Source organism: Dendrobates tinctorius, unplaced genomic scaffold (assembly GCF_039654945.1).
Source record: "Dendrobates tinctorius isolate UK_male_01 unplaced genomic scaffold, ASM3965494v1 ptg000005l, whole genome shotgun sequence".
Lineage (NCBI taxonomy): Eukaryota > Metazoa > Chordata > Amphibia > Anura > Dendrobatidae > Dendrobates > Dendrobates tinctorius.
This window is the reverse complement of record NW_027361673.1, coordinates 23877501-23905338: the sequence shown is the minus strand read 5'-3', so window position 1 is coordinate 23905338 and position 27838 is coordinate 23877501. Positions and strand designations below refer to the sequence as shown.

At 40.9% G+C, this 27838-nt stretch overlaps 1 protein-coding gene across 1 annotated transcript in view; it reads right to left on the bottom strand.

Annotated features, from left to right (window-relative positions):
- Positions 1-713: 713 nt before the first annotated feature.
- STT3B (STT3 oligosaccharyltransferase complex catalytic subunit B) overlaps positions 714-27838 on the bottom strand; it is a 136343-nt gene continuing 109218 nt past the window's right edge. The window contains exons 10-16 of the mRNA XM_073568658.1: positions 27500-27711; positions 17568-17755; positions 15827-15998; positions 12177-12350; positions 11736-11849; positions 10903-11115; positions 714-2599 (exon numbers count right to left, since the gene is read on the bottom strand). Coding sequence (XP_073424759.1) covers positions 2519-2599; positions 10903-11115; positions 11736-11849; positions 12177-12350; positions 15827-15998; positions 17568-17755; positions 27500-27711 — 1154 coding nt within the window. The 3' untranslated portion in view covers positions 714-2518. The remainder of the gene's footprint in view (positions 2600-10902; positions 11116-11735; positions 11850-12176; positions 12351-15826; positions 15999-17567; positions 17756-27499; positions 27712-27838) is intronic.

The following is a 27838-nucleotide window of genomic DNA, read 5'->3' as shown; positions in this document are numbered from 1 at the left end:
AATTTATGTACACCTCAGTCAACGAAATAGAGACCAAAACAGGGTACTGCGCATTCACCCACTAAAAAAAAAATCGAATAGAGGGCGGATGTGCAGTACCCGGTGGCGGCAACTGAGCGGTGAGCTTGCCGGGTGTTGCACTCCTACCAAATATTAATGCAAAGGCCAGCTATGGTAAAAAAATAAGTAAAAAAAACCCAACCCCTTCAACTCCTGCATGTCTGAAGGTACAATTCACATTTGTGCTGCTACTAGAATTCCCGGTATGTCAACAAAAATAGCCAGGGATGACACCAGTAAAAATTGCAGAACATGGCATACCAAAGCTGTATGAATATGTACCATAAAATCCCAATCTTCCAAAACTTGTTGAAAGAGCTGCCGAGTGGTGCTGAGCGAGTGCGCTCAGATAAGGTGTTATCCGAGCATACTTGCTCATCACTACTGCTGAGTACTAGTAAGTCAAGAAATGCCAAGTCTAACTGCTACAGGTACAGCCCTTCCATAGAATACAAATTTACAAAAACTCCATCTACCATTTAGGCCGGGTTCCCACATCCATGTATTTGTATTTTTTTATTTTATTACAACCAAAATATTTCCTATTATTTTTACATTAAAGCTGATGGCCACAGCGTAAATTCCATTCCATTCTCTGACAATCCAAATAACTAAATAAATAAAGATAAATAAAAAACAAAAAACACAAAAAACTTATTTCCTTTTTTATTTCAAATTAAAAGTTTTTACTGCATTTCTGTTCACACATCAATTCTTCAATAAACAATTTCAAAATAAGTTCATTTAACCTATACCAAAAAGAAATCTATCCCAAAGAGCTATTAAGTCTAATTCACCCCAATGCTGGCTGTCATAAGACAGCATGTTTAGAAATTGGCCATATTACGCTTTTATTTAGAAACGAAAACAGGACACTTGACATAAAACCTTAATTAAATCTTTATTTTTTTTCTATTGTCAATTTCCAAAGTTTTTAATCCAGTATACAGATTGCCAGCATTTCTTTTTTTAGTGGCCTTAGAACCGCAAACATAGGCTTAACAGCGATGCAGTTTCATGGTATGTAAAAATATCACAAGCCTGAAAAACAAAATGAAAAAAAAGTGATATTCCTTATGCGAGATGTCACTGGTCCTCACCTCTTAATTTTATTATAAAAAGACATCCTAACACAGGGTAATCCAGTAACTGTGGTGGTAATCCAGTAACCAAAAAAAAAAAAAAAAAAACGCAACAAAAAACAGCTAGCAAGAAATCTCAAAAAATGTTGACATCTGTCAAACTAAGAAACGTTCAAGTCTGCATTATGCCAAAAGCAATGCAAAAAAACCCCCGAAAAACTAAGATCCACCCAAATGTTCAACCCAATATACATTTTAGTGCATGACAATGACAGTTTTGTCTTAAAAAAAAACAAAAAAAAAAACTAAACAAAACTGATAGCGATTGTTAAATATATAACCCATCGTAAGTTTACTGCACTTGTTTTATCAAGAGGAAAAATAAAATTACAAATCAATTAGAAATTCTGGTCTAGCTCAGATACCCTCTATGTAAGGTCAGCTTTAACACAACAGGTCTGTATACTTGTCAACTTTTTATATGTATTAAACATGTAAACATTCAAACTGATTTGGCCGTTTGCATTTTTTAGGATTGTGCAAAAACAAAACATTTAGAATTGGGGTAAGGAACCAATATAACAGAGATGCTCGCCTCGGACTGAGGCAACATCACTCAAATGGATGGGCCAAAAAGAAAAGGCCCGGTACAAACACGGCTACCTGCACGGTCGACAGGTGACCGCTGGACTGACCGATTGATCACATTGTCTTGGATACATTTATGATTGTTTGAAATAGAAGCATCCCAATAAAAACACAGCAGCAATAAGAGAAGACACCCACACCCTAGCCTATATATATATATATATATAATCATCCAAAAGAAAAAAAAACATCTTAAAGGGAAGAAGAATATGCAGAACAAGTGTGGTCTGCCACTATATATGTGCCCGCTTGTGAATGGACATTGTATGTTAATAAAGTATTTATACCTGTTGTGATTATAAAAAAAAATTGACAAGTATGCATATGTATGGCAACCAAAATGGAGGGCTCTTTGGTGCAAACAGTCCAAATTGTCAACAATTTCATCATTTGTTACCCCCCCCCCCAAAAAAAAAAAAAAAAAAAAAAAAAAAGTGAAATAAAAAAATCCCACAATCGAAAAACAAAAAAACAAAAGAAAAACCATCTGCTGTTACTAGAGAGGACAGCAGCTCTGTCTGTCTGGCTTCACGTTACAAATCTAAAACAGCTGTTCTTAATAAGCCAATAAATATATATTTTGTAATCAGACATTGCCTGAAAATTTTGTACAATATTCTGGACCAAAGATGGTTCTGTACTCTCATGCTACTGAAGAACATGAGCTCATCTAAAGGCAAAGACTGGTTATTTCTGAAGGACAACTCCTTCCTGCGAGATCAGATGGTTTAAATGGTCTTCTTCATGGGTTTCTTGCCTTTCTTCAGAGCCAGCTTGTTTTTTATATAACCACGCTTCCTCTTTGATGTCTACAATAAAAAGCATAAAAAGCAATATAATACCATACACACTCCAGTTATAAGTCTAATGCGCCTGGGACTGAATAATTATTTATTCCTTAGCCAGTTTAGATTGCATGATTACATTGAACTAGCATTCCTGGGAACACACGTTCATGAAAATCATGGTGTAAATGCCCCTTAAGGCGAAAAATCGCTCCACTTTAACAGGGAAAACAATAGGAGCTGCATTGTGTGTATCCCTGTACAACGTTTAATTCTGAAAATAGATTTAAAATAAGAAAAGCACGTTTCAACTGGATCCAAAATGTAGTGCGAACGCTGTCATGTTTCACTTTTCACGGCTTATTGTCAACCTATCAAGACTGCAGTTTCGGATAAATTTGTCACCAAACTTGATAAATGAGTTTACTTATTAAATCCTTACATGAGGAGCACATCTAATGAGCTACATCCACTACATTATTTCACAATTTCCGTCAAAGACAAACTATTATGAACATGAATCAAAGTGCATCTATCACCAGATTTCCCAATAAAAGCTGCATACATTACTAAAAGGATCGCAAACATGATCAGGTTGGGGTTATTACTCTGAAAATCCATGTCAGAATGGCTGTAAAATCCTTTATGAAATATGAACTCCATCTCTGCCCACTTAGCCTGACTGCCAGCTCCTCAGCGTTGCTCCTCCTTGCTGATGAGATCTAACACTGCTCACCACATGCAGCAGCAGTCAGTCAGGCTGAGTGTGCAGAGAGTAAATATTCTCAGACTCATGAGCCATTTCATTCTATAGCTGCACTCGAAAGGTTTAGCTCAATTCCAAGGCTTAATTCCAGCAGTGTTACATTGTATACAACTGAATAGTAGGGTCACAATCAGCTATAAGTGCTGCCTTTCAGTCATCAATATATCACTGATGAAGGTTCTGGGAATATACAGTTAGGTCCAGAAATATTTGAACAGTGACCAAATCTTTGTGATTTCAGCTCTGCAGGCCACTATTTTTTTTTTTTTACATGAAATGAAACAACCAAGATGCAATTGAAGTGGAGACTTTCAGGCTTAATTAAAGGGAATGAACAAAAATATCCTGTGAAACGTTTAGGAATTCCAACCATTTTTCTACAAAGTATCCTCATTTCAGGGGCTGAAAAGTACAGTAATTGGACAAATTAACTTTACCATAAATAAAATGTCCATTTTTAATACTTTGTAGAGAATCATTTGCAGGCAATGACTGCATGAAGTCTGGAAGCCATGGATGTCACCGAATGCTTGATTTCCTTCTTTGTGATGCTTTGCCAGGCCTTTTAAGGCAGCTGACTTCAGTTGTTGCTTGTTTGTGGGTATTTCTGCTTGTCTTAAGCATGTGAAATACATGCTCAATGGGGTTGAGATCTGGTGATTGACTCAGCCATTGCAGAATATAGCACTTCTTTGCCTTAGAGTACTACTGTGTTGCTTTCGCAGTATGTTTTGGGTCATTCTCTATCTGTACTGTGAAGCGTTGTCCAATCAACTTTGCTGCATTAGGTTAAATATGAGCAGAAAGTATCGCCCTGTACACACACTTCAGAATTCATCCGCATGTTTCTGTCATCAGTTAGATCACCAATAATCACTAGAGACCCAGTGACATTGGATATCATTCATGCCTATGCCATCACACTACCCCACCATGGTTTTACAGAGAATGTGATGTCCTTTGGATCATGAGCCATTCCAAGCTTTCTTCATACTTACCTGTTCCCATAATTCTGGTACACATCTTAGTTTCATCTGTCCAAAGAATATTTTTCCAGAACTGGGCTGGCTTCTTGTCATGTTATTTTTTGGGAAAGTCTAACCTGGCCTTTCAATTTTTAAGGCTAATTAACGGTTTGCACCCTCTATATTTGCACCCATGACATCATCTCTGGCAGAGTTAGATACTGAAAACCTACTTCCTGCAAACTGTTCTTCACTTGTGTGAATGCTGTGAACGGGTTTTTCTTCACAATGTAAAGGATTCTGCGATCCATCACTGTTGTCTTCTGTGGATGTCCGGGTCTTCTTGGGTTCCTCATCTCACCAGTGCGCTTTTTTTTTCTTCTGCAGAATGTTCCAAAGTTTGGTTTGGCTGCTCCGATCATATCTGCCATTTCTCTGATGGATTTTTCTTTTTCAGCCCATTCATGGTCTGTTTCTCCTCCAAAAGAGTTCCTTTGACTGCATGTTGTGGGTTCCCAGCTACAGCTACAAAAAGCAAACCTGGAATCAACTTATGAATTGATGAGGGACTAGTCCATGCAGTTCGTTAAAGACCTTTTTAGATAATTGTCCAGTTACTCTTGGTCACTTGAAAAAGAGTCCGCAACATATTAAAGAGCTGAAATTCCTAAACCCTTACTCCAATTAGGATGTGAATACACCCTCTTTGTGAGGAGCTGGCTACGGATTAGACTATTGGACCAATGAACGTAGAGCGGAACCCACGGTTAGTGATTAGTGAGTATACTCGTTGCTCAGGTGATCTCCGAGTAGTTTGGCGTGCTCGGAGATTTAGTTTCTGTCGCCTCAGCTGCATGATTTGTGGCTGCTGGACAAGCTGAATACATGTGGGAATTACCTAACAAACAAGCATTCCTCACATGTATTCAGCCTGTCCAGCAACCACAAATCATGCAGCTGCATCGACAGAAACTAAATCTCCGAGCACGCCAAAATGCTCGGGAAAACCTGAGCAACGAGTATACTCGCTCATCACTACCCACGGTTCTAAGGGATGCAGGCTTTTTCCAGCACGAAGTACTGTTTACGTCCATCTTATTGTATTTTATTAGAGATTTGGTTGCGTGTCAGTTTAAGTGCACTAATTTCACCTGGAAAGCGTTCAGCTTCAGGAATCAATGTTTCCATTCAATAAAAGTAAGCAGAGGAAGATGTGCAGGCTGGATCTTATGTATACGGCCAGACACGAGATTGGTAATAACGCTGTTTAGTGTCTCAGAGGCCTTAATGGAGCCATTGTTAAATATGAACCTATACTTTGACTCTCGTATGTTAATTTGTGAATGCATGCTGATTACATATTGCATCAGCCCACTGCAGTTTATGAAGTTACACAACTTAGGATAAACATGCAGGTTATTTGAACAATCAATGACGGATCACCCTCCCTAAACCTTTGTGCAATCCTGTGGAAGAACGTCCTGAATGGGATCTGTGGATATAAAGTCTCTGGCACCCTCTGCAAAGAGACATTCTTCAGGAACACCTCAAGGAACCATGGCTCCATCTGGTGGAATACATGTCTGCTCCTCTGCCAATCACTGAACCCAAAAAAACATATGGAGAACCCAGGTTGGGACTGTACTATATGCTGTTGTCGGCTGGAGCTGGGTAGATGTGAAATGGTCATGATAGCCATCGTCTGAATGTGAGGAACTATATTAAGGACTGTACTCCTCGCGCTACTGTCGTGATAACAATCATGAGGAGGAGCATGGACTGTGACTACAGACTATCCCGGCAGGAGATACAAAAACATGTGGGCCAATCAAAAGTTTGGATACAGTGGGTATCTCCTGGTACAGGGACAGTGGTACTATCAGCCCCAGAATGGGATCGTGTGGACTGGGGGACACTGCATTGTGACCATCTACCCGGAATTGCTCTAAGACCGTGGACGTAAGAATTAATAATTACATCGTTAATCTGCCTAGGTGTTTATTACAGCCCACAGCCGCAGATCTTCAGCCCTCTAATTAAAGCTGAGAGTCTGCACTTTAAGCCTATCTATAATGACGGATGCGTCCTGTCTGAAACCCATATTGACTGCGCCTGAGCAGTGTGGCCGGACTTGGAAGGACACATCAAGCAGTGACAGGGAGGAGGATGAGGAGGGAGGAGTGTGGCACCGGAGTCAGTGCCTGCACATAGTACGATTTCTGGCGTTATTTTGTTGAAGAAAAAGGTCATGCACAGTGTAGGACAGACTACATGCAACGCAAAGGGATAAAGGGAAGGGGAAACAAACACTAGGAAAGAGGGGAGTTTAGACACCTAGACAGATCTAATGTCACTCTGGTTGTCCTATTGTCCCTACATAGGATCTGCACCTATTGTCAAGCATGATATCTAATCCCTGCCTGACCTGGCGATAAGCCCTGCATCAGGAAGGACAGGATGGGGGCTAGTCAATTCCCACTACCGCTAAAGACAGCTAGGATACACAAAACAAGGGAACACTTAGCTTGAGAAGACTCAGAGAAACAGACATCCTCCAAAACCACCAAGGAGGAAGATAGCTGACTGCAGTAGCGCCAAGCCGCAACAGGGAAGTGCAAATAGAACATAACATAACCGCAACTCCCAAGAGGAAGTTGGGAATTATAAACACTCAGATCCAGGTGACACCATTAAGGCCAATGGAGGCTGCTACTAGTTTGCAAGGCCATCCGCTGAGACTTTCTACAAACAGATGCAGTGCAATGTTCTGCAGCCTCTGACACATCCGTGACAACAAATCTACAGTGTGTCTTCAACAAAATGGCGTCCGATAGTGTGGTATGCGCATACGCTAATTCAGCGCAATTTTATTTAAATAGCGTAGATCACACGCTGCAGGGGGAGGGAGGCAAGTCGGAGTGATGTATGTATGTATGTACGTATGTATGAAATGTATAGATCAACAGCAGCAAAAGCAGGATGGGAAGAATATAATAGGATTGGGGGACCAGGATGGAGCAACATATTCCAGGATGGGGGACTAGGATCAAGTAACATATTCCAGGATGGAAGACCAGGATTTGGGAGTATATTCCAGGATTGGGAACCAGGATGGGGGAGCATTAGGGTGACCGGATCTCATATGGGGGGGAAAAAAAATGTCAGAATCTTGTTCGTCTGGACCCCACAAAACGATTCCCCTTTCCAGATATTGAGAGTGCCAAAATTTGAGCTCGATCAAACGACGTTAACCCGTGCCGCTCGTCGCTCAAAGTTTGAAAAAATCCAAATTGAGGTATTTTAAGATTTAGGTATTTTGCATAGTCTGTTAGACTATAAAGAATGTGACAACAACATTGCAGAAATAGCCCTGACCAAATTTTCGAACCATTTGTGGTATTTGAATGCAGAGTTGGTGGGATTATCGTTTTTTGATCCCACCATTACAGACAATGAAAAGTTGTTAATGGCTAATAAATTGCTCAGTAGCACAGATGAACCATCAGAGCACGCTAACCTACGAGTTGATAATTTTACATAGTTATCTAATCTATTCTAGAGCTTTTGTTAAAGTAGCTTTTGAAACGTTAGAATAGAATGCTCGGCATTTGCTTACAACTTGCAGGACATATTGCTTTTGTTCTTCATCTTTTGTCAGAAGGTCGTTAAAGTCGGTTACTTCCTACCTCTTTTAATTTTTCTTTCCTAACTTCTGGATTTACAACCCTAGCGTGCTCTGATGGTTCATCTGTGCTACTGAGCAGTTTATTAGCCATTAACAACTTTTCATTGTCTGTAATGGTGGGATCAAAAAACGATAATCCCACCAACTCTGCATTCAAATACCACAAATGGTTCGAAAATTTGGTCAGGGCTATTTCTGCAATGTTGTTGTCACATTCTTTATAGTCTAACAGACTATGCAAAATACCTAAATCTTAAAATACCTCAATTTGGATTTTTTCAAACTTTGAGCGACGAGCGGCACGGGTTAACGTCGTTTGATCGAGCTCAAATTTTGGCTATCTCAATATCTGGAAAGGGGAATCGTTTTGTGGGGTCCAGACGGACAAAATTCCGACATCGATTTTTTGCGGTCACCCTACGGAGCATATTCCAGGATGGTAGACTCGGATGGGGGGAGCATTCGGTTTCAGACATGGCGTCGGGGGCGGCGCCAGTTAGTCATCGCTCCGAGAATACAGAGTGGCCACTGTAACAGTGCCCCCGACCCCGACAGCCTGCTTCAATGTAGAGCCAGTGTCAGTAAGGGCAGGGAGCATGGTTACAGCGGCCGCTCTGTATACTCAGTGCTGTGTCCCCATCACAAACCAAATGCTGGCGAGGAGAATAAAGTTAATTTTCTCCCTGCTGCATTCGGCTGTGTGCAGGTGTTGGACAGCATAATAACACTATTAATCTGCAGATTAACCTCGAATCAGCAGATTAATAGTGTTATTTCTGATGACAGGATCCCTTTAATTTTTGTAGTACAATACTTCAATAAAGTGGTGCAGGAGTCAGCACATGCAAACACCGCTCTATCTGAAGTAATTTCTTTAAGACACTCTGATTGCGGAATTCGAATATACAGTGTCTTCAATAACATTGCGCTGCATAGTGTAGTATGCACACTTGCTGACTCAGGCACCATTTAATTAAAGTAATGCACTACCACATCAACATAGCAGTGCGCATGCACTGCCCATGTCCATTATCCCTATGGCTGGCGAATATGCACTGTTATGCTGATGCTGTACTACATTACTTCATTAAAATGGCGCCAGAGTCAGAGCCTGTGCATACCGTGCTATCCATTTTATTGAAGACACTGTATATGCAAATTTGCAGACACACTTAAAAAAAAAATATATAAAAAGGCACCGGAAATGTACCAATAAAAATGCTCACCGCCCAGGCGTGAAACGGGTTCAATAGCTAGTAATCCAAACGAAGCACTGAAGAGGTGGCGCTCTGCTTTCCGGTATAAAATCTTGCTCATTCAATTCATCAAGATTTAAATTGTGGAGGCGGGAGTCTATTCTGTGGTTCACCAACGAACCGACTCCACAATTTTAAATCTTGATGAATTGAATGAGCAAGATTTTATACCAGAAAGCAGAGCGCCACCTCTTCAGTGCTTCGTTTGGATTTCTTATGACATTGTACGTCTTAGATGTTGTGCCTGTATCTGTGAAGCTAATGCGCTGCCAGTCTGCCGTGGATCTATTAAGGTATGCACATTGTGTTTAGTGCCGGTGTCTACATGCTTGTTTTCAATAGCTAGTAACGATTATACATCTTGATTATGTTTTGGTAAACCGCTAAAATGCCAAAACTTCTGTCACTGTCCAAATATTTCGGGACCTGACACTAGTTCTTCCTACACACAGAATATAGAAGTCTTGCATCAATCAAGAAGAAAAGGAAAAGGAAAAGAACAAAAAACCCAGCAAGGTTAAAAGCTACTGTAATACACAAATATCCTTAATCTTAAAACACATACCAGAATCGCTTTTTGAGCTGTATATTATATTTTAAATCCAGGAATACCAACCTTTCTATGCATTTGTACTGCCCAGGTTTACTTATTTTTACCATACCTGTCCTGCACTATACATTTTCCTTCTTTAAATTGTACAGAAAAGTGGTTTCATAGCATACGCAAATGAGGGTCCTTGGTGTAGTCAAGGGTTCAGTAGACATTTCCAACACCTCTATTGATATGACGTGCACCCCCATTAACCAGAAATCGCTCTCTTGCCCAGAGCAGCCTGAACTGAGTTGCCAGCCCTGCACATCCGCAGTGACGGTGCAGGTGCGCTCTCCTATCTAAGGAGCAGGGCCGTGGCATGCGTGATCCAGATCTGTAATTTGGTAAGCATCCGGGTATGAATAGTGGCTTTACAAAGAGGCTGGTTTATCTTGCAATCCAAAAAAAAGTGAGCAAATGTCCTCGTTTTACTGCTCCATCTCCAGCATGAGTTTGGGCAAGATGGAAATATCTGCTCACATGGATTTTCATAATAAATACACCAGTCTCATCAGGACTAAAGATGTATTGCAAAATCTGGTGACATATCTCCCTTTAAACTTCTGTTCATGGGTAATTATTAATAGGCCGCAGTTGTAACTTATGGAAGAGATGTAGTAGGAGTTGGAATACTGAAATCCTACATCTTAGAGCCCAGGGGGAAAAAGTCAGCCAAACCTGCCTTCTAGTAGGGACAATTCAACCTTAATGCAAAGGTCGATTCATATCAATACGCACACATATACGCCACCTGTACTATTTGTTATGATGTGGCCATGAAACTGAATTCTATCCACATAATATACATAGGACAAACGTGAAGACAGCGGATATAGATTTGGGAGTTGTTTTTGAAAAGTGATTCCCTTAGATTACCATCATCACTTTCTTCACAAGTGACACTTCTGCTACCTGCAAAGCAGCAAGAGCCATCAGTGCTTCCAGACCTGCAATATCGGGTCACATTTGAGGAATTGGGGTGTTCGGGTTATGGCTTGTGAAAGAGTGAATAAAGCTAGACGTGCAGCAATCAATATGTGAAGATGGAGACATGAGCACTCACCTTCTTAGATAAATACTTCTGTTTAGGGACAATGTTGGTAATTCTTGGTTTATGATCAAGGGCCTCTCTGTTTTCTAGATGTTTGACTTTGTATATTCTGACAAGCCAGTGTTCTGAAGTGAAAGCTTCTTCCAAGTGTTTGAACTTGATGTCTTTATTCCCAATTTCTGCATTACGAGTACGGTCAAATCCAGGCGGGGTTCTAAAGTCTAACTGCAAGCCAAGGAAAAAAACAAAAAAACAAACAAACCATACGTTAATAAACAGGAAATCGCAGTTCTGTATTAAAGACCACACAGCTCGCTACTCTACCGACCACTGTCAACTAGGTCACAAATTATTGTTTATTTTTATTTATCATACTTGTAGTGAATAACCAAATCGACAAAGAAAAAATTGAGGCCCAACTTATTTTCCATCTCACCCCAAGATATGCATATGTGGATCAAAAGATCGCAGAATAAACGCTAAAGGTCAGGTAGATATTCTACTTACCCAAATGTGCCTGGTGCTAGATGCACAGAAGGCCTACTGTCAGGCATACACACTCAGGAGATAGCACCCAACAATGGCCATAGGCAAGAGGGCTAGGCATCTGTCCACTGTGTACAATAATATACTGTATATATATTTGTTTTTTTGCTGGTCTTTCATATACAGTAAAACAGACTGTATGCAGACCCACACCGGGCCAGACAAAGGTAAAAAAAACCCACATTTTTGAAGACCTATGATTACATTCTTTCCACCTAAAGAATTATTCCAACCCAAAATAAAGACTTATATGCTCAAAAAGAAATACTTTGTGTAGTAAAGAAGTGGTAGATCTTTACCTGCATTTCACCAAACCGATAGTATGACATTTTGTACATGAGGCAGTTGAGCAGTGTTGGAGAACCGGCTTTGTCCACTCGAAATTCACCTTGAGGTGTAAAATAATCACTCTCCTATTCAAAAGTGAAAAATTAAACTATTTATGATTATTTTACACTTTCTTTAGTGACGTAACAAATTTCAATTGACAACCACAATAATAAAAATTGCCCAAAGTAAAAAAACAAAAAAAAAAAAAAAAAACACAAAAAACGAAAGCTGGTATTTGTATAGAAAGATTTCTAGATGTCCTCAAATTGGAGATACTAGTCATAATATAATAAGAATCTTTATTGGACGTCCCCATCAGTCTTTAGACCTTTGAAATCCTTGGGTATAATTGTCCCTCTAACAGTCAAGACTCTGAATGCTTCTCTGGCCTGTCATTCCCATTTTCTTACCCGGATATCCTTCGGATGCTCTCCTTCCGCTATCCTAACCATCCAGAGAAACTTGTTGATGTCATCGCCAGAGTATCCAATCACTCCTCCAAAGATAATTAGCACATAATCTACGTCCAGGCTCCGCATGATTTCATAAGCTGCCGACTCGTTTGAAGACATCGCTTTCCCTACCTACAAGAAAATGTATAGATACAAGGAAAAACCACAGAGGTCACCAAATAATATACAAAAAGGGTTCACCATGAAGAGCATCAAACTAAAAAAAAAAAAAATGCATAAAAGAGGAATGAGACATACCAAAAAGCGAATCACCTTAAATTAACAATATTTAATAATTGAATGAACAACAAAGACAAAAGAGGGGGGAAATCACCAAAACAGAATTTTTGACTTGCTCATGATAAAGCCAATGTCAAAATTATATTGTGTGTGTGATTATCATCTTTGAGTTCTCACAACTTTTACCATACTTACCTTCGCCCCCTATGTATTTGTACCATTGTATCTCTTTTACTCTGTTCCATATACCATTATGTTTTATTTGGAAGATCTCGGTGTATTCAAAAACATATGACCATACTTCAAGATTTGGGACTTGCACCTGTAGGTCCTTGTGCTCACACACAGTTATCTTGGTCTTCGCTTAGGATGCATAATCTGCGTCCCCACTTGCGCTTTCACATTCCTATATGTGGCATTGACAACTAATACAATCTTGCGCAGCTGTGTTTTGATCTTTTTGCGCATTTGCATAAACATCTCTATCCGGTGCTCGTATTTGACTCTTGCGCATGCACACTTATGCCTCCACTACTTTACTCAGACGTGCAAAGCGCACGCGCAGTGTGCATTTTCAACACTATCTATATCTGGGACGGATCGCATAATCCCATTACCCCTGAGGAAGCCATAAACGCCGGTGGCGATACGAGTGGGGCTTTTCTTCCCACCTCCACTACCTGCTTGAACCTCACATGGATAATACTTTTCCATGAATTACATCCAGGCCTATGATTTTTCACTCTCCTACATTGTCTTGATATTACCGCATATCTTTTAGGTTTCTCGCTCATGCATATCCTGTACATCTTGTATTAGACAAATCAGGTTTCCACGATTTTTGTTGCACATTTATGCGCATTGGTTTTGCCCCAAGATTGAAGTGATACAATATTTGTTATTTTATATGTATCTCTACAATGCACTACTACTTTACATAGAGGTTTAATGGACAGCTGTGGTCTATTTTCCATCGACCGTATCGAAGTTTTTCTTTTTACATTAGCATTATCAAGAGCAAGTGAAGAATTATAGTTTGGCAATTGCCCCCTTTTTTGTTTTTTAGTTGTTTTTAAACTGTGTCTTTCTTGTCATTTAATAAATATTGTTAATTTAAGGCTGTGTGGACACGCTGCGGACTAGGTGCGGATTCATCCGCGTGGATTTTGTAAAATCCGCAGGTCAAAATACCTGCGGTTTTACCTGCGGATTGCTCTGCGGTTTTGCCCTGCGGTTTTTCATCTCCTCAATGGAGGAGATGGCAAACCGCAGCAGAATCCGCAGAAAGAATTGACATAGATCTGTTTGTAATGACTCTATATATGAGCTTCACTTTTTGTAGTGAGGAACAGAAATTAACTTCTTGATGATATTCAGATTTAGTGAGATGCACGTGTATGTCTGTGTAAAGATCATTATGAAGGGAAGAGGAGCAGTCAGCAGTGGCATCAACTACTACGTTTGGTAGATCCTGTGTCATCAGGCGTTACCTGTCATTGTAATTTTGTCTCTGATCATAAGGAGGCTGCTGAAAATACTTCATGATAGAACTAGCAGTAAGGCTGGGTTCACACGTAGCGGAACTCTCGCGGAAATTACTGCGAGAATTCCGGAATTTCATTCCGCGGGAAAATCGCATTTTAAATTCCCGCAATTTTCCCGCTGAAAAACTAGCTATTTGCAAGCGTAATTAGCTTGCAGAATGCTAGCGTTTTCCAAGCGATCTGTAGCATCGCTTGGAGAACTGATTGACAGGTTGGTCACACTCGTCAAACACAATGTTTGACAAGTGTGACCAACTTTTTACTACTGATGCTGCCTATGCAGCATCAGTAGTAAAAGATAGGATGTAAAACATAAAAAAAAATTAAAAATATTGCTATTCTCACCTTCCAGCGTCCCGCGCAGCCTTCCCACCTCTCTCCACGTTCCCGGCATCTTCCGGTCCCAGTAATCCTTTGCGCGAATGACCACGAGACCGCGACGTCATCGCAGTCATTCTTGCAAAGGATTACTGGGACCGGAAGATGCCGGGAGCGTGGAGAGAGGCGGGAAGGCTGCGCGGGACGCTGGAAGGTGAGAATAACAATATTTAATTCTATTTTCTGCTTACTTTTCGCATGGTGGGCACAGCCACATGCAGAAAGTAAGCAGAACAATGCATTCCTATGTGGGCGGAATCGCCGCGATTCCGCTAAATTAATGAGCATGCTGCGTTTACTGTGAAGCGACTCCGCCATGGAAAAAAACGCAGCATTAGCACAGCATTGCGGAATCCCATAGGATTGCATGGGATGCTTATTTTTCACGGCAAAATCGCGTGTTTAAGGTTGGTTTCACATTTGCGTTTTTTTTCGCGGTAATTTAGCGCCAAATAGCGCATGCGTTTTTTTCCCTATACTTTGCATGGGATGCGCTTATGTGCGCATACACATGCGTTTGTACGCGTTTTACCGCGCATGCGTTTTTTGCGGTATGCGCTCGGGCGCACAAAATGCAACTTGTTGCATTTTTTGTGCGTCCGATTTGCCTCAAAAAAACGCATGCGCGCGCAATGCGTTTTTTTACAGCAAGACACCCATTATAAGTCTATGGTGAGCATATGTGCGCATTGGCATGCTTATGTATGCGTTTTTTTGCACATGCGTTTTTTTTTTTACCATTAGTTTAGACAATGGAATTTAGGGGTTTGGGTAAAGTTAGGGTTAGCTAAGGGGGTTTAGGGTTAGGGTCAGGGTTAGGGTTAAGTATGGTTTGGTTAAGGGTTAGGGTCAGGGTCAGGGTTAGGGTTAAGTATGGTTTGGTTAAGGGTTAGGGTTAAGTATGGTTTGGTTAAGGGTTAGGGTTAGGGTCAGGGTTAGGATTAGGGTTAGGGTCAGGGTTAGTAAAGTCATGGTTTGGGTTAGTGTGAGTGGCCACCTAATGTTGGAAAAAAACGCAAACGCGGTAAAAACGCACTAAAAACGCTGCGTTTTTTTCATGCATGCTCATAAAAATGCTTGAAAAAAACGCAGCAGTTGTATGCTTTTGTATGCGTTTTTCAATGCGTTTTTTTGCGGGAAAAACGCGCTGCAAAAAAAAGCAAGTGTGAAACAGGCCTTAAGCCACCACAAAAACGCGAAAAAACCGTGACGTGTGAACGCAGCCTTAGAGTCTTAAGTGGCTTGTGTGAAAATTGCAAGATTACTCATTTTGTTTTTAAAAAATGTTCATGACAGATATATGTACAAAAATAAAAAACAAAAACTGGATTTAAACAAATAGGTAATTTTCTAATGACAGCGTCCCTTTAAATATCACTGAAATATGTAGACATTGGAGCCTGCACATACATTATTTAATGTCAAGAGACTTTTCTGTATGCTTACCAATGCTATATGACTATTATTCCACGTGTTATTGTCTACTAGTGTCGTCCGATTAGCCATTCCTGCTATCTGGTAGCCGTAATCCCACCATGACATCACTCGAGCATGTTCATCAGTATTTTGCCTTAGCCAGTAGTACGCTTCTCTAAAGTCATCCAAGATGTTTCTTGTCCTAAAATGAGAATGATTAAGTCACACAAAGAATTGCCAACACACAACCAATAAGTCAGCCTATTCCTTAAAAACAAAACAAAAAACATCAAGAAGTCAAAATTAATATGGTCCATCCACTCCTAGTAGTATTTTGCTTCAGTATTTAAAATCCAAAACCAGGAATGAAACCCTTGCAAAAAAAATAAAAAATAAATAAAAAATAAATTACATCAAACAAAACCCCCTATAATGTATTGCTCTGCACATCATTCATGTTTTTGGCCCACTCCTGGATTTGGCCTACAAATACTGTAGCAATACACTGATGTGGACAAGTGGGAAAGTGGCTACAGGGTACAAATGAAGTGCATAGTGTGACATACAACATTACATTTTTCCTGGCTGCAGTTTGCTACGAAAAAAAAAAACAAGCAAAGAAATATATGAAAAACAAGCCACACTGTACTCAGCCTCTCTGGGTTTATCGGAAAGTCTACGACACTCTCAGTGCCTGGTATTGACTGCAGCGGTGCTGTCATGCCCAACATGGCAGCCAATCAATAGCTCATCAGGGCATTACCGTGCAGATGGAATGGTTGCAGTTACGGATTGGCAACCAAGATGTTGACATGAAGTCAGTGCTGCAACAAATAAGAGACACTGAGCAACATTGGAAACTCACCGGTGGACGTGGGAAAGACAACTACAGTGAGATTTCTTCTAATAGCACACTGCAGCCAGTGGAGAAACTAAATTAAAAAGGAACCAGCCCCTTTGATGAAGACAGTGGTCTTTGGGCTATTAGTGGGCATAACCTTCATAAATAATCCAGGGTACACAACAAGATTAAAAGTTCCTGTCCAGTCACATGATACTGATGACCTAACTTATCTGATCAGTGAAGGTCCAATATCTGACAAACCCACCGATCAGCCGTTACCGGCAATGGCAGACAGGAATAACTATAGAGGACCTGTACTTCACAGCTCCGATCAATGTGTAGAGGACGCTGCGGCTACTGCAGATCAGCAGTTATTCTCTTGTAGGATAGGTCACTAATAGCATAAAAATGATCAATTCCTTTAAGAGTGAAAGCAAACAAACCCCTTACTGCCAGCATATTCACACAGCAAGATTATCCTCATTCTGATATAGTGGGCAGAGACATGCAAAGGGTTCCTTCATGGCCAACTACATACCCAATGCCATGGGGCCTTGCAAAGAAACAGATTGAGGGTAATGAGAAAGGACAAAGGGCAATCCCAATGAAAGAATAGAAAATAATTCACAAATTTGACATTAAGTTAATGTCAGTAACCATCATAGACCACCTTTCTATTCTGTCAATTAGCGCTTCCTATATATAAAATTTATCTGTCTGCTTAAAGTGAACCCTGGTCATTGTATCTTTCATACATCTGTAGCAGGTTTAGTAATCTTCAGTGAAAAGATAAGGAAATCCTTGCTCAAATGGGGCGAATCCCAGTTTTAGGAACACAGCAAGAATAGAGAGAAGAGGGATAAAGGTATCAAAAATTCCCACAGACTCACAACGGTGATCAGAAAACATCAGACATCAGGGTCTTACCCATCATGGTTGTAGGAGGCCAGCACCACGCTGGGACTGGAGTAAGCATTGCTGGTTACCCATGTACAATGTACAGCAAACATCATCAACAACATCAGCATCAACATGGTGACCACGCTCTTGATGTTAGGCCCCAGACCTTCTTCGGTCTTCTCCTGCTCGGACACGTGCTTTCTCACTTTTCCTGCCTGAACAGAGAGGTACAGACAGAATTATCTGCAGAAGTCCCGGTAGTAACTATGCCAACTGACAAGCTGCCATGGCGGAAGTGGTTCTGAAGAGCCAGTAATTACCAGTGAAACACGTCAATGTCTTTTCAGGTCACAACTGTTTACGTCTGATTGACTGGGACAATGCTGAGCTCTAATTCACTCTGAAAGTCCCGATAAATTGCACAAATTACAGCTTGCACTGTGTCTAAAGGCCTATTGCTGCTAATAATGGAGGTTTTTTTTTTTATTATACATGAATATATATTGTTTTGCAATAAGGTAAAACACAATCACCATTATAAGGTGACCTTAGAGAGCACCAAGCTGCAAACACCACGAAAAAAAGAATTACCTATTGTTTAGTTCGTCAAATTAGATATTTCTTTTTATATCAATATAAAAAAATCTACAATTTTTTCACTAGCCCAATATTACATTTTTACATATATTCTCGACGTTTAATATAGCTGTAATCACACTGACCTGAACACAAGGGTTTTAATATATACGATGCACATGCATTAGATACGGAACAAATTGGAAGTTTGAGGGTATGTGCAGACGTCCAGGAATTGGCAGCATTTTGGATGCAGCACATGTCCACTGTGTCCAAGGCGCTGCCGTCTATTGAGCACAGGTGAATCTGCATGTGTACATTGAACCGTCTGGATTCACGGCATCCAATACAATGTACAGGTGATAGCTTTCTTGTTGAGACCCGCGTCTTCGCAAGATAGACAAACACGTTGCGGTCTGGAAAGACGAGCCACATGTTTGTCTCTGCTGGTGTCGTTGCGCACATAGAGGACATGAGATTTCTTGAAATCCCATCCACTATGCTGTAACATCTGGACGCTGCGTAAGTGAGCAGAGTCCAATCCACAGCGTTTACTGAGAGTGTGCACCTACCCTAAAACCCCCTCTAACTGCCCCTTAAAGGGAATACGTCAGCAGGTTATGTAATATGAGAACAGGACGAGGTAGGGGTTAAAACACCAAATTCACTGAGGGGGGGGAAGGAGCTAGGAAATGTTAAGCAACATTGATATTGGGGGATGAACGAACTGATTTCAGAGTCACCCAAAATGATGGGAGAAGACCATTTAGGAAACTAAATAGGCAAAGCAGCAGGGCCAGATGGACTTAGTCCACGAGTCAAACCAGCTGCATACTGTCTTTCAGTACCTGGTTAACTGGAGCCTACAATTAGAGGGTACCAGTGTTATGGAAGACATCCTGACTGGTTCCGGTTCCCAACACCACTATCTCAGCATCCCTAAAAGACTATCGCCCAGTAGCCTTAACATCTCATGCTATGAAGTCCTTGGAAAGATTAGTGCTTGCTTACTTGGGTCTGAGGGTTAGGGCTTTTGCTGACCCCCTACAGTTTGCTTACCAGCATAGATCGGGGGTGGACGATGCGGTTAGGTCTCTGTTGCATACAGTTAATTCATTTTTGGATAATGATGGAACCACTGTAGAAGCAATGTTCTTTTGGTTTCTCCAGTGCCTTCAATACCTTACAGCCACTCTTACTATGCAAAAAAATGACTGGTACAGAGAGGAGGGGATGAGAAATTGGATAAAGGACAATCTGTCAGGCAGGACACAGTTTGTGTCTGGCAGATTACTGAGCAGTGTAGGTGCCCCTCAGGGAACGGTGCTTTCGTCCTTTCTTTTCATGTTGTATACAGCAGATTTTCAGTATAAATCGGATTTTTGTCACCTCCAAAAAATTCCTGAATGACTCTCTGGTAGTTGGACGCATAATGGGGGGGCCAGGGTGAGGAAGAATAATTGAGGGCAATATTGGATTTTGTGGATTGGTACCAATCTACCCATTTACAACTAAACAGGAGCTGGTGAAAACAGGTCGAGAGTTACAAATATTTGTGGGTCAGTTTGGACAGTAAACTCGACAGTAGGAGCCATACGGAGAGGGTTTACAAGAAAAGGTGAGCAATCTGTACTTCCTACAGAAGCCAAGATCATTTAGTGTCACTTATCAAGCTGTATGTTTTCTTACACTGAAGCAGATTTAATCAGCTGACATGTGCCCCTGACAGCCGCATTTAACATGATCGCGCCGGGAGCGCATCAAAATCCCCGCCCATCGGAGCTCATGTCACATGATCGCGGGTCACCGATGGGTTGGCATGACAACCAGGGGTCTGCAGGAGAGGGCCGCCCAGTGGTCGATGCTTATAGCAAGGGAGCATTTCTGCTACACAAAGCAGGGCTGAAATCCTGCAAGTGAAGCACAGATAATCGCAGTTTCTAGTCTCCCATGGAGATTACTGAAGTAAAAAAAAAAAAACATGTTTTAAAAAAATATTTAAAAAAAAAAAATAGAACTATAAAAAAAAGTTAAATTTACTTCCCCCCCCAATTCGTCCCATTCAAAGATTTAAAAAAAAAAAAAAAAAAAAAAAAAAACCCATATTTGATATTGTCAAGTTCAGAATTGCCCAATATAAAAAAAATCATCTGATCTGTAAACTGCGTAATGAGAAAGAAAAATTTAAATGTGAGAATTACGTTTTTTTGGTTGCTGCAACATTACACTAAAATGCAATAACAGGAGATCAAAACATCGTATCTGCACCAAAATGGTATCAATAAAAAAAAAAGTCAGCACAGCGCGCAAAAAATAAGCCCTCACTAGGCAAAAAAAAAAATTGCAACATTTTCTAACAAACTTTTGAATTTTTTTCACTACTTAACTAGAAAAAGAATCTATATATGTTTGGTGTCTAAAAACTCAATGACCTGGAGAATCATAATGGCAGGTCAGTTTTAGCATTTGGTGAACACGGTATATATATATATATATATATATATATATATATATATATATATATATATATATATATATATACACACTCACTGGCCACTTTATTAGGTACACCTGTCCAACTGTGTGTTAAGACTTAATTTCTAATCAGCCAATCACATGGCGGCAACTCAGTGCATTTAGGCATGTAAACATGGTCAAGACAATCTCCTGCAGTTCAAACCGAGCATCAGTATGGGGAAGAAAGGTGATTTGAGTGCCTTTGAACGTGGCATGATTGTTGGTGCCAGAAGGGCTGGTCTGAGAATTTCAGAAACTGCTGATCTACTGGGATTTTCACGCACAACCATCTCTAGGGTTTACAGAGAATGGTCCGAAAAAGAAAAAAAATCCAGTGAGCGGCAGTTCTGTGGCCGGAAATGCCATGTTGATGCCAGAGGTCAGAGGAGAATGGGCAGACTGGTTCGAGCTGATAGAAAGGCAACAGTGACTCAAATTGCCACCCGTTACAACCAAGGTAGGCAGAAGAGCATCTCTGAACGCACAGTGCGTCGAACTTTGAGGCAGATGGGCTACAGCAGCAGAAGACCACACTGGGTACCACTCCTCTCAGCTAAGAACAGGAAACTGAGGCTACAATTTGCACAAGCTCATCGAAATTGGACAGTAGAAGATTGGAAAAACGTTGCCTGGTCTGATGAGTCTCGATTTCTGCTGCGACATTCGGATGGTAGGGTCAGAATTTGGCGTAAACAACATGAAAGCATGGATCCATCCTGCCTTGTATCAACGGTTCAGGCTGGTGGTGGTGGTGTCATGGTGTGGGGAATTTTTTCTGGGCACTCTTTGGGGCCCTTGGTACCAATTGAGCATCGTTGCAACGCCACAGCCTACCTGAGTATTGTTGCTGACCATGTCCATCCCTTTATGACCACAATGTACCCAACATCTGATGGCTACTTTCAGCAGGATAATGCGCCATGTCATAAAGCTCGAATCATCTCAGATTGGTTTCTTGAACATGACAATGAGTTTACTGTACTCAAATGGCCTCCTCAGTCACCAGATCTCAATCCAATAGAGCACCTTTGGGATGTGGTGGAACGGGAGATTCGCATCAGGGATGTGCAGCCGACAAATCTGCGCCAACTGTGTGATGCCATCATGTCAATATGGTCCAAAATCTCTGAGGAATGCTTCCAGCACCTTGTTGAATCTCTGCCACGAAGAATTGAGGCAGTTCTGAAGGCAAAAGGGGGTCCAACCCCTTACTAGCATGGTGTACCTAATAAAGTGGCCAGTGAGTGTGTGTGTATATATATATATATATATATATATATATATATATATATATATATATATATATATATATATATATATATATATATATATATACACACACACATATATACATACACACATATATAGTGGAATTGCTCTTCTTTTACACTTGCCCCGCACTTGGAAATTTTTCCCATTTTCCAGTACACGATATGGTAAAACCAATGGTGTCGTTCAAAAGTACAACTCGTCCCGCAAAAAAACAAGCCCTCACATGGCCATATTGACGGAAAAGTAAAAAAAGTTAAGGCTCTGGGAAGGAGTGAAAAAATGGAAATGCAAAAACGAAAAAGGACTGCGGGCGTGAAGGGGTTATGTGCAAGTGTTGCATATATACGTTGGGCAAATAAGCTTTCAGCCTATATCTGACCTGTATGGCCAGCTTTACACTCAGAAGGTGAAATGCAGCCAAAAAATAATCAATATTTCACAGATATACAGTGAGAAAGATTACACTCAGGAATACAGTGAACCTGGATGACTAAAGGTAGGGGGGTGAAAAATCCCTGGTTTGTCAACATATCACTCAGAAATGAACCATTGATTTGAAGGTCTGCTGGGACTTCAGAAGGCTTGTCAATTCACACACACGCGATACCATCTCTGATGATGACAAAATAGAACATTTCTTTTTAACACCTTCATGACATGGCTATTTTCCATTTTTTCCCTCCTTCCAAGAGCCATAACTTTCTTACTTTCCTATCCACTTAGCCATACGAGGGCTTGTTATTTGAAGGAGGACAAGTTTTACTTTTGAGCAGGGTCACTCATTTTATCATGTGATTTATTGGAAAGTGGGGGGAAAAAAAAAAAAAATGTCAAGTGCGAAGAGATTGAGAGAGAAAAAAAGCAATTCCACAATTTTTATTTACAGCGTTCAATATACGGTAAAAAAAATATTCAGCAAGAGGATTCTCCAAATCAGTATAAATACAGCGATCCCAAACATGCATCGTTTTTTAATTTAGTGGTCAAATTATTTTTTTTTAATTTGTAAAAAAAAAAAATTAAAAAAAAAAAAAAAAAAATTCCCAGGACCTGTAAGATTTTCAATTTTCAGTCGAAGCTTTGCGATGGCTTTGGCTTGTTTTTTTTTTTTTGAGCCCAGGTTTGATACGGATACCATCTTGGAGCACAAACGATGTTTTAATCACCTTTTATTCCATTTTTTTTTCTTTTGCAGTATTGCAGAGGCCGAAAAAAAATAATTCTGGAGTTTTTCTTTTTTTTTCTCACTACGCTGTTCTCTGGTCGGGTTACTGAATTTTATATTTTGATAGAGCAGACTTATTTTTAATGGGGGCGATATGAATTTTTGTTTTCATATTTATAAAAAGCGCAAACAATTTTCTTCTCTTTCTATTGAATATATTAGTGCGATCATCTGATCACTTGTACTATACACAATATCACAGTACTGCTGTGTATAGTGAAAATCACAGACTCCTTTAGGCCAGCTATGGGCTGCCTTTCACAGGAGAGTCGTAATGACAGCCACTGGGATCTTCAGCTGACCCCCGACCGTCTTGGCAACCTATTAGTGCCCCACGATCGCGTTATGGAGGTGCCAATGGGCACACAGAACGATGCGGCTCCCTGCTGAATCACACCAATTAACAGGTTACCTGCTCCACCCGAGGCCATTACTAGAAGTTTTAAACTAGAAGAGGGGATGGGAGGAAAAACAGCAGACAAGAACATGCAGCAGAAGGACAAACTAATCAAGGATACTAGATGTGGTACAGAGGACCCAAGACAGGGTACTCAGAAGGAAGCTAAGAAAAAGGAAGCAAAACTTCTTTCCTGCATGCTGACCAACGCAAGAAGCCTGACCAATAAGATTGAAGATCCGGAGTTGGTAATGTATGAGGAAAAATACGACATAGTAGGAATAACTGAGACATGGTTAGACGACAGCTATGACTGGGAGGCTAACTTGCAAGGATATGATTTGTTTAGAAGGGATTGTAAAAAAAGGAAAGGGGGTGGAGTCTGTCTATATATAAAGTCCACTTTAAGGCTGTGTGCACACGATGCAGATTTGCAGTGGATTTTACCGCGCAGAAACGTTGCATATCCGCATTGTGATGTACAGTAGCCTTAAATTCAATGAAAAAAAAAACCGCTGTGCAGAAGCTGCTGATTTTTCCACGCGGTTTTCCTGCGGTACAAAATCCGCAGCATGTTACTTCTATGCGGTTTTCCATCTCCCCTGTCACCAAATCCGCAGTGGAAAACCGCGAGAAAACCGCATGAAAAATGAAGGTCATTTGACATGCGGATTTCTTCCATTCTGCGTGGAAAAATCCGCAGGGCCAAAAGGTACGTCTGCACTCAGCCTAAAGCCCACACTAAGAGAAGATATACAAGAGGGAAACGAAGAGGTGGAGTCTCTATGGGTGGAGATACAAGGAGGGAAAAGTAATAAAATCCTCATAGGGGTTTGTTATAAGCCACCAAATATAACAGAAACCACTGACAATGTATTATTGAAACAAATAGACAAAGCAGCAAATCACAATGAGGTGATTATTATGGGGGACTTCAACTACCCCAACAGACTGGGAAAGTGAAACCTGCGTATCTCAGTAAGGAAACCAAATTCTGTCAGTAACCAAGGATAATTATCTGTCACAACTTTGCAGGGCCCAACTGGAGGGACAGCCCTTCTGGACTAAATTTTAAGCAACAGGCCAGATAGAATAACAGAAGTACGAGTCGATGGGCACCTAGGGAACAGTGACCACAATATAATACAATTCCACTTGTCCTTCAGTAAGGACATGCTGCGTTCGGCGTGCACGGGCGCACCTTCAAAAGTGCGCAGCGCACGCCAAAATCCTACTAGCGCATGGCCAGCGCACCCTATGCTAAAGATAGGGTGCGCAGATCGCAAGCGTCCATGTGCGATAGTAGGCGGCGATGACTGGATGGGGCGGGCAGGGAGACGGCAGGGGGCGGGGCTTAGTGGCGCCGTGCGCTGCGTCGAATAAACGCTAGTGTGAAACTAGCCTCACACAGTAAAATATCAGTATTTGCAGATGATACAAAATTATGTAAGGTAGTTAACACAAAGGAGGACAGTTTGCAACTATAGATTTGAGTAAATTGGAGAATTGGGCTGAAAAATGGCAAATGAGGTTTAACACAGATAAGTGTAAGGTTATGCACATGGGAAGGAGAAACAGATGCTACAATTACTTACTAAATGGGAAACTGCTGGGGAAATCAGACATGGAAAAAGACTTAGGCATCTTAGTCAATAAGACGCTAAATTGGAGTGCCCAGTGTCAGGCAGCTGCCAAAGCAAATAGGGTCATGGGATGCATTAGAAGAGGTCTGGGGACACGAGATGAAAACATAATTCTCCCTCTGTACAAATAACTCGTCAGACCACACTTGGAGTATTGTGTGCAATTTTGGACGCCGCTGCTCAAGAAAGACATTACTGAACTTGAAAGGGTTCAAAGGCGGGCTACTAAAATGATAAATGGAGTTGGTTCACTACAATACCCGGAAAGGTTATCAAAATTAGGTCTATTTTCTCTAGAAAAGAGAAGACTTAGGGGAGACCTAATATATATGTACAAGTATATCAGAGGGCAATACAGAGATCTCTCCAATGAACTGTTTGTACCAAGGACTGTGACAAGAACAAGGGGGCATTCTTTTCGTTTGGAGGAAAGACAATTTCTGCACCAGCATAGAAGAGGGTTCTTCACGGTAAGAGCAGTGAGGCTCTGGAAGTCTCTTCCTGAGGAAGTGGTGATGGCCAACTCACTGAATGTATTTAAGAAAGGAATGGATGCTTTTCTTGTAACAGTATAGAAGGTTACAAATAACAGATTATAGGTAGCTGGTTGACCCAGCTTAGGTGAAGGAATTTTTTTCCCTATGGAGAAAATCGGCTTCTACTCTGTGGGTTTTTTGCCTTTCCCAGGATCAACAATGCAGAACAGCTGCACTAAAAATAGGCTGAACCAGATGGACATAAGGTCTTCCTTCAGGCTTCAAAACCATGTTACTATGTTATTACAGCCAGATGATGGTGAATATTACAGCCATCATAAAATGTAGCACTAAATGAAGGGTCATCTGGAACTCTATGGTGGAGTAGGGAGGAAAAAAAAAAAAAAAAAAAAAGAAAAAAGTAAAATATAATGGGAAACCAAATGTTAATTCTGCTTGTATTATAATAAACCAGTAGGGAACGTCCATAAACACGAAGCCATGGGACAGATGGCGTTCGTCTGCTTTTGTCTTGGCAGCACACGGGTTAATTTGAACTCATCAGAGGTGGTACTGCCCTTTCCAGGCAGCAACAGCTATACCCCGGTGGCCATTGGCAGACTAGTCTTCAGAATGTAAGACTTACGCAGCAGCAGGCAATCTAGCGTCACCCCGCTGAGTGGCAGCCAGCATGGAAAATAATCTGACATTCAAAATGATAATTGTATAATCAAATTGTTATCCCCCGCATCCACCGCCTAACCAAGACGTTTTAGTTTGTCGAGTAATTAAAAGTAGAAAAAAGCGTGAATTGCCATTGTCTGCACTTCATTACCTTACTTCTTACAGTGGTGGTTACACAATGATGAGATTAAACACTGCTTGCAACTTCACATCAATTACAGCTAGCCATGCTTATCGGGAAGGAAGCCATGAATCAATGGAAAGCAGATAGGTCTGGAGCAAAATTACATTTTTAAATATTTTAAAGAGCAGGTTAAAGCGGCTAAAGGTTCCTTATAGGACAGAGCTTCCGATTACGGATACTCAGATGTGGTATCATTTAATTGCTTGGAGACGCAAGCAAGGTATTAGCCTGGATCATAAAAGTTTTAGCTTAGCTCTTTCAGGTGAGTCTTACAATGGATGGTTTATTGTTTGATTCAGACAGGTGTTTTATTGTTTTGGTAGAAATAGTAGTACTGCACATATGTCATGTTACTTTCAAGAGCATCCAAACAAAATGTGAAAAGAGCCTAAAGGTGGCCATGCACAATAGCTAGACAGAGCCTAAAGGTGGCCATGCACATTAGCTGGACAGAGCCTAAAGGTGGCCATGCACATTAGCTGGACAGAGCCTAAAGGTGACCATGCACATTAGCTACAAATAGGTTGATTATAGAACAGCAGCTGAATAAACCCAGGGAATGATCGATGTATTCATTGGATTAGCTGTTAAGAGGACGGCATAGACAAAAAAAAAAAGGCCACCAATTCATTAAAAGGGGTTGTAGTCCAGTGGAAAAAAAAAGTTATCAAATGCCAATGGGGTAGACAATAATATGCTTATTGATGGGGGTCCAACTGCTTGGACTAACACCAAACATCAGAACAGGGCTCCATATTATTGAATTGTGTGGCAGTGTGCATAACTGATTGCTGCTCCATTCCGTTCCTATAGGGTTACCGAGAAGTGCGGGTCCCAGTGGTGGGACACCCAAATCATCAATCCTTTGGATAGGTAATAAAATGGTTTTCCTTTGATCACCCCTTTACAGGGTTAATACAAATGAGAGCAAAACAAAGGAGGCATTGCTTACAAGAATCTAACTATGGCAAACGATGCTAATTACCTTATCATAAAGGTTTCCAGAATTTCTTTTATCATCCTCGTCACTGCTGTCTTCTACTGGTGGATTTTCTCGTTTCATGTCATCACCCAAATAATGTTCAAAGACATTGGAGAAAGCGATAGCCGAAAGCATGCAGACCACAGGAGTTAAGGTTAACATCAAACGGACCATCACACCGGCGAAATATACTGCACTGATTGCATACAGGGCAACTGCGGAGAAAAGAAAAGAAAAAGGTCTATTACACTGCGCCACCAATAACAGGATAAATAGCCATAACATGACGCGCCGCCTGGACGCGGCTCCCTGGCCGACTGTAAAAATGCCTGAATTGCATCC